Here is an 8,507-nt window from a genome sequence, read left to right as displayed (position 1 = left end):
AAAGTAATTGTTAATTGTTACGTTAGAACCTTGAGTTGAATTTAGGGCGGGAATTGAGACATTAATAAAAGTAGATATTGATTAATTTTGATTTATTTGTGAGGTAGATTAATTCGGTAGTATCATGATAAGACCGGCGAAAGAATAGGCAAATATAGGCTTGGGTAGGCAAATTTAGAACTCATGGATTGTTTGAGTGTTTGGAATGTTTGAGGAATGGTTTGTCTTTCTCGTATTTGAAAAATGTATTCGTTTAGTAGGGGAATGCCCCGAGACATATTGTATTTAATCACCGGGGAACGCCCCAATGTATTATGTTGGAGGAAGACGTTCGTGATGAAGTCCCGAGGCATCGGGTAAAGAACGGGAGCATAGTTAGGATTAGTTTAGGCTAGATAGAATTTATTTTTGCATTTTTATATATTTTGGACTGTATAATTGGACTGAACACTATATTTTGTATTTATTTTGTTTCGTGTGTTTGGATGTCTGTTTATGTGGTTTTATGTGTTTTATACATTTGTAATGTCAAATTATCCAATATGCTCACCAAGCGACCGTGGTCGAACCACGGGATCGAGGGGTGCCTAACACCTTCCCCTCGATCAACAGAATTTCTTAGCCGGAATCTCTGTTTGCAAACCAGTTTTTTAAAGAGTCAAATCATTTCAAAAAGGATTTTCCAAAGGTGAATTTTCACACCGAATTATGTCAAGTGGCGACTCTGGGTTTAAATATAAATAATCCTTTTCAAAACTAATTTTCATCTTCTGTAACTCAATAATGAAAAACCCTTCTGAACTTTAAATGAATTCTTTTTGGTTAAAAAAGGGGTGTGACAGGCACGCCTCTCCCTGAATATTTCATCAAAGCTCTTGGCAATCGAATTGAATATGGATGCCATGGGGTAATTCCTTTCGTTAATCAATATAACATTCACCGACTAGACAATATTTGTGGTTATCACATCAAACCTATTGCTGGGGAAATATGTCCTACTCCATTTCTCAAAACCAAGCTCATGCTCGAGGAAAAAGGCTGCCTCGGGACAGTAGTTCTTGAATTTCACAAAATGGTTGCTAAACTCCTTAGGATAATATGCCTTTGCCGCGTTGTAGAATAGATAGAGGTGTTCTCCGCAGTGGTGATTTACCCGGAGATTTTCACCTAGGTGCCTCATGCAGTACCCTTGATGAGCATGGTTGTACGCCTTCGCGATGCCGTTGGCGATGCTATTGTACCTATCGGAGATAAAGTATAAATTTGGTCCATCGACCACAATAGAATTATTCTTCTCAAAGAAGAACGTCCAAGATGCATCGTTCTCCTTGTCAATGATGCAAAAGAAAATTGGATAAATATAGTTCTCTGTATCCTGTGCAACCATGCTTAGCAGTACGCCCTCGTACTTTCCGTATAAATGAGTTTCGTTGACTACAATAACCTTCCTCATGTAGGCGAATCCCCTAATGTAAGGGCCCAACGATAAAAAGTAGTACATAAACCTACAATCGACCTTGTTCACTATGATGGAATAGGTAGTGCCAACATTAAGAGCGTCGATCATGTATGAAAAAGCGCGCAGGCAGGAATACCCATACTCTGCTGTCCCTTGAACCATTTCCTTGGCAATCACACCCCCAGCCAACATTTCTAATAGCTTGGTCTACTTTTCAAGTTCTTGAAAACGATCCTTCGAATCTCGCTAGTGTCCGGACCCTTTCCTTCATGATACATATTTACACATAGTGATGCAATGACTTTAGATGTGATTTTCCTATGGCAGTGAGTGGCATATTCGGCGTCGCAACTTTGATCGATGATGTATTTATAGATGACGAATCTGTCCGTGCATTCATACTTCTTCGCTTGCAACATCCACCCGTATCTAGGACAAACACATTTCATCTTGAAGAATTTGCTGCAGCTCTTCAACGTAGCATAATCAAAAGAATTTCTCACAGCTACTACGTCCAGCAACAATTTCAGCTCCTTTTTACTTCTAAATGTTTAATTTATCTGAAAAGTAGTTCCGTCGGAGAAGGTGTTGTTGGTTTGTGCTCCTAATTCGCACTCTTCTCCCCCTTCTTTAGAGAGAATTGGATCTTCCAATTACATTGAATCATCTTTCGAATCCATTGGATGAGCATCCAAACCCTCATCTTCAAATAAATCATGTTCATCGATTGTCGGTTGTGGTGGTGGGATTGTTGAAGACCCCGGAATGATATTTATTCTCAATAATGGCCTAGGTCTATCGGCAGCAACACCCAACATGTATAACGACACATGACGATCATTACTTATAAATGTGGGATGTATTTTACCCTACCCATTCATTACATAGCTAATCATAATGTTCTTTGGCTCACATTCTAATTCTCTTCTCTCAATTACGCTTCGAACTATGTCATCGTACGATCCCTTGCGACGCAGCGAGATGGGAACTGTCTCCTTTGTAGCTGATATCCACTTCCAACAGTTGGGACCCTCCTCCCACGCACCCATATAATTACCACCCACAACAACTACCTCTGCTACTGCCATAATAGACTACTCAAATAGATAATAGACCAACGTTTAAGTCTATAGATGGTCGATGACTGGTATGAATACGTCCGTACAATGACGCGAATCGACTGACTTTTTGATATAATCTTTGCCCACCTAGCTTTGGGATGGAAAAATATATGACTAGAACTTCTAAACTGATAAAACATATCTAATGATGAGGTATTGAGCGGATTTGGAAAGCTTTTCGAGCTAGTAGAAATGGTGAAAATTTTTTTGTTTGGACTTTTTTTTCAAAAAGGATGGAACGAAAATGGAGGCAATAATGAAGAAAGGAGATTTTAGTTGTGATGAACAATTTTTCTTCGAAAAAGTGGCCAGAATCAAAAAATATTAGTGAAAAAGGGAGCTTCTATTGGTGCCTTCTTGGACAATTTTCTAAATTAAAATAGCAAATATGTAAAAATGGTTGAAATATAAAAAAGTGGGAAATATTAAATATTAAATGGATGAGGTAGGGGACTAAAGTGTAAAGTTTAAAACTTGTGTGGTAGGTTTGTATGTAAGAATGGATGATGTCATAAATGTGTCTAAACACCTAATTTTCCAAGACTTGTGACTAAATGTAAAAATAATTTTTTCAAAGTGTCTAAATATCAAACTATCCCCACTCTCTCTAGAGGAGTTTCTTTCAATAACATTCAAAACTAAGGAACTAAAACCCTACAAGGTTCTATTTATATTACATTACAAAAATAAGAGACAAAAGACTAAAAAGACTAAAAGACCCTTTAATGACTAGTCTTCAAAAATGGGTGCCCATTGAGTGCACCATATGGGCGGTTTTGGGCGACCTTCACACATAGACTTGTGCACTCTCTTGGTTGCCTTTTAATATACTCAAAAAATGTTCATGATCACGATCGTAATTGTATCATATTTTTATGTGATAGATTTTATACACCTATTTGAAACACAATCAGATGACAACTTTGAAAGGTAATAGCAAACTTGCAACAGTTCTCAGCTTTCGAATGTTTGGAGTATTTTTCTAGATTAGAGTGCCAATTTCTTGAATTGGCTTTTGACTATGAAGTGCTATGTTTAGACCTCAATATCCCAAGTAAAGCCTCAGCTATATGGTACTCTGCAAGATGATAGAGATGAGTCTTATAAAGATATAATGAAGCTTTGGAACACTGCTTTTTTGCGAATCCACGACTGAATCTGCCACAAGGATATCAACTCAATTATTAGAAATGAATCTTGAAAGGGGGTTAAAAAATATTGTATGGTCTCAACTTTATGTTGGTGTTAGGTGGTGGATGTTGATGCTCATCGTTATCTTAAACTTTTGCTGGAAATTGAAGAGGATTGGTCTTGAATTTAAGATGAATATACAAGGGGTTCCTCTAAACACCAATTATTACTAATTTTTATTGAAAGAAAGAAAGGTGGGAAACATAATTACTCCTCTACTAAACTCAACTAAGAGTAGGAAGCTGAGAAATGGAACCATGAAAAATGAGTAAAGTCATCAAAAAGATTAAATTGAGTCCCTTTTCTGACTCCTAAAAAGGATTTGAAGTCTTTTTGCTAATTTTTTCAACTAGACTGGTTCAACTACTGCTTAAGATAGAAGTATCTCCACACCTTAAAATGCGGTAGGTAGAACTAGGGGAACTAGAAATGGCTAGTCCGGTGGATGAAGCATCCTGCATTTAGTAGAGCCCGGAGAAGGGCCATACCTCAAGATGGTTAAATTCGTGATCTATTGGTTACAGAGGTACAATTTTACCGTTGCTTCAAGGCTCGAGCAATATTAGGTATTATTAAGCATATCAACCGCAGCACAAAAATACTATAGTAATATATAGTAATAAATAATAGCAGGGAGAGTCTTCTTAGAGTACCATCCTCATCCAAAACATAACATTCATACTCTTTTAAGTTTCACCCTTATCCAATTATTATTTTTGGACTATACTATGCTAAATTGGTGGACCATCAGGAAAATGAATGACTTATACAGTGGGGTGCAGGAAGATGGAGAATAAAGGATATTGATGAAGACGACAAATTAATCCTATGATGGTTGTAGAACCAATATAGTGCTGATACTTTGTATCTCATTCTAATTTTTCCAAAAGAAGAAGGTTAAGGATTCTTTGGCCTCTTTCTGTTTCCTTTATTGTATATGATACTTTGGAATATTTTGATTTCTTTCAAGGTATGATCAGTGGTGCAGTGGGTGCAGCTGTTTACTATACTCAAAATATAAACACTCTATCTTTCTGTTTTGCTTTTTCTATATCATAGCCGAAATAATGAATAAGAGCAATATGGGTAGATGAATGCTTTTAAGTTACCCGAGTTATAAAACATAAAGAGATAGAACAATGAGTGAATAATTAGTAAGATGTAACAAAAGTTATCAAAGAAAATGCCACATGCATTCTTCCATAGTTAAACATGGAAGATAAAGATCAAAAGATACTCCAGTATGCAGCACTTCAATGCACGTCAACATGCAACATTTCAATAGCAAGTTTAATATTAAAATTCTTTAAAACCCCCACAAATTATTAAAATTAAAAAAAAAAAAAACACAATCATTCAGCTAGATCAAAACTTGAAAATAGTCAAATAGGAGAAATAGAACATTGTCCCAAATTTTCTAATACTACTTTATTGAGAATCACTCAGGAATTTCTGGGCAGATCATCGCACTTTTTTAGAACTTTTCAATTGATGTTGCTGCAAAATTTCTGAGAGATGTTAGAAGAAAAAAAAGAGTTAGATCATAAATATATTTAATTGTCATATGAACTACAGAGTCATTGTTAATGAAAAATATTTCTGATGATTAATGAACGATAATAGTCTTTTGAAATAATATGAATTAAAAATTTAAATAATGTCATTTCATTGAATTGGCACTACAAAAATATAGAAATTAGCAATGATTAATTAAATTTTTATCATTAAATAAAGTCCATCTCTAATCCTTTTAATTACTGAGTGTTTTGACAAGGCTTTCCAAAACTAAAGGTTGAATAATGTCAAAATATTTACTGCTGAAAGTAATATAAGATTAATTTTCTTTTTTGCAATAGATATAAAATTTTAAAATTAAATACTTGTAGAAAGAATAACTTCTCAGACAAGTGTTTGATAAAAAATAGTTTCAGCCAAAACATTTTATAAAATAAAAATTTGAGAAAATAACTTTTATAAAATAATTTCTTTTTGCAGAATAATTGCAGTAAATGCATCCAAAAGTTACATAATTTTTCACTTTAATTTTTTTGAAGACGTATCTAGAAATGATTTGCATTTTACATCCTTGTATGACCAGACACATTCATCATTTCCAGACTATCCTTTGGGTAACATTCTACATGGTCCACAAGTATGCAATATAACTTTACAACTGTAATATTTCAAATCGACCCAAGATACATGTAAATACAAGTTGATATTAGACGTAAGTATAAATTTTAACTATTCATGTCGCTATTTAGAAATAAATTATAAAGAAATTTAATTAATAGTAAAATAAACTTACTTCCTTTAACAAGTTGTTGTAAACTTTTTATGAATTTGGCATGAAGATCCTCAGTCCACTTTATGTTGTCCTTTTGCTTAACATCCTTGTAATTTTTGAGGTAGAGACGAACTCCATCTTTCATAGCTTGCTTTTGTAAGAGCTCATTGTGTGCATCACATACAACTGTGCAATTATTTTGAGAAGAAATCAATAAGAATTGAATTATATCATACATTATATGAATAACTAACTTCACACATATTTATTAAATTCTTTTAATTATAAAAATAACATTATAAAACATACTAAAAATAGGAGTTAGCAATGGATAGTCTATGTCGCTAAACAATAAAAAATTCATTACTAATTCTATTTAACGATGGATTATGTCAGATTGTTTTAGCTCTGAACTATTTAACGATATATAATTGTGAATTTTAGAGAATTTCTTATAGTGTATTTATAATTGATTTATGCACAAGAGATATCATAAGTGAAAGAGTAGGGAAAAAATACTTAGAGAGGGGAATTATGTCCAAAGTCACGGCTCTAGCCAAAAGTGGCCATTTATTATTATCACATCAATTTATAGTTTTTTTCGAAAGCATTGACATTGCTGTCGAAGTCGTATCAATCATAATAACTGTATTACTAATACATTTGAAAGTCAAAAAAATAAATTATAAGCAGAATTACTATGAAGATTTATCTTTCATATACAAATTCAATATTAATTTTGAGGGTTTATTGCTACTATTTAGTTTATGAAACTGAACATATTAATAAACTTATATTATAATCAATATGTAAAATTTTATACATATTTACATAAAAAAATTAATTTACGTATAATTTAGAATGAATAATTGAATCTATTATATAGAATATGAAAATCATACTGATGACACATATAAGTATCTTAAAATTTCAAGTTTGAAAATTTTTTAAAATAAAAAATTTGAAAAAAAGGCCAATTCAATTTTTTGATATCAACAAAGTGAATTCAAATTCAAATTAAAATATTCGATCATAATAAAATCATACTTCCACAATATTTCATTATTTAAATGAACTTAAACATGAATATGAATTTTGAATTATTATTGTTATTATGTTTAAATTGAAAAGTAACAGTAATTTGAATTGTATTGATAAAAATGTCATGTTTATAATACAAAATTAAAAATTTAAATCGAAATATTCAAAATTAAAATTAAACAAAACTAATAATATTGCTTCCTTTATTGTGTATGTGTATTACTTTTTTTTTTTAATTTTCTATCTGGTGTTTGGCATTCACATTGGAACCCGATTAATCCGAATTCGTGTGCGTAAGGCTCATTCAGAGGAAGCACTTCCTATCAAGAATTTTTTCATATTCAGAAATTAAATACACGACCTCTGGTTAAGAAAGGAGTAGCTTCATTCGATGCATGGCATTCTTTAGTGGTTATATTACTTATCTTCATCAAAGAACCAACTTATCTATTCATTCTAGACAATCTAATAGTGCATATTTGAGTAAAATTGGATATACATATTTTTACTGAAGGTAAAATATTAAATAAAAATTAATGAAAATATTAGAGTTTATTGAAATTTTAATATATAAGGAAGAAAATGAATAAAGTCAAAACATTATAGAAGTAAAGATGTGTGAGATGTCAAAATGATAAAATCATATGCTAAATTAGAGAGGAAGAAAAAACTCCTCGAAATTAAGAGGGAAATTTCAATTAAAAAGAAAATTATTTTTCTTGAAAATCATATTTTCTTGTTCTTTTTTTCTACATTAATAGAAGATAAAAAAGAAAATTATCTCGTGATCAACAGTAATAATAATCAAACTGGTGTTTCTCTAGGTCTTGCTCTTCCCGCTCTATTTCCTAATCTTGTGTCGCCTCTACCATTCAAACAATTCTTTAAAATGGTAGATAGATTATAAATGTCACAAGATCTGCACCTTCAAAAATTATTCTTAAGAGATTTAATTTATTTTATACGCCAATTCTATATCACTTTGATCTATTGACAAAATTCATTTATTTTTCCCCTTTTCTATAAAAAGATCAAGTGTAAAACAATTTTAAGTTGATTAAATAATTAATAAAATGATGTCCCTTCAAGGACATTTGATAAAATTAAAAGGATACAAATATTAAGATAAAACTATCGACCTCCACTGAAAAGTCATATACTCTTTATGGGAAAAGCTAATTGAGTAAGTGACATGCTTATAGTAAGAATTAAAAATAAAGAATTTAATTTAAGTTTTTATAAACACATAAAACTCATTTTAACTAGTAAAACAACACAAACAAACATACAAATGATGCTGTGACAACTAGCAAAAGATAAATTCAAAACTTATAAGATAAAAATAAAATTTTAAAAGATATAGGTGTTAAAATGGCAGATGAAAAAACTATCAACATATCAATTAAAT

The 8,507-nt window shown here is 31.8% G+C and overlaps 1 protein-coding gene across 1 annotated transcript; it reads right to left on the bottom strand.

Annotated features, from left to right (window-relative positions):
* Window positions 1-943: 943 nt before the first annotated feature.
* LOC124899592 lies at window positions 944-1,651 on the bottom strand. The gene has a single exon (XM_047414523.1). The coding sequence runs from the start codon at window positions 1,649-1,651 to the stop codon at window positions 944-946; it is 708 nt and encodes a 235-aa protein (XP_047270479.1).
* Between the last annotated feature and the right edge of the window lie 6,856 nt (window positions 1,652-8,507).

Source organism: Capsicum annuum, chromosome 6 (genome assembly GCF_002878395.1).
Source record: "Capsicum annuum cultivar UCD-10X-F1 chromosome 6, UCD10Xv1.1, whole genome shotgun sequence".
NCBI lineage: Eukaryota > Viridiplantae > Streptophyta > Magnoliopsida > Solanales > Solanaceae > Capsicum > Capsicum annuum.
Note: the sequence above shows the minus strand (reverse complement) of the source record. Positions and strands in the feature narration are given on the sequence as shown.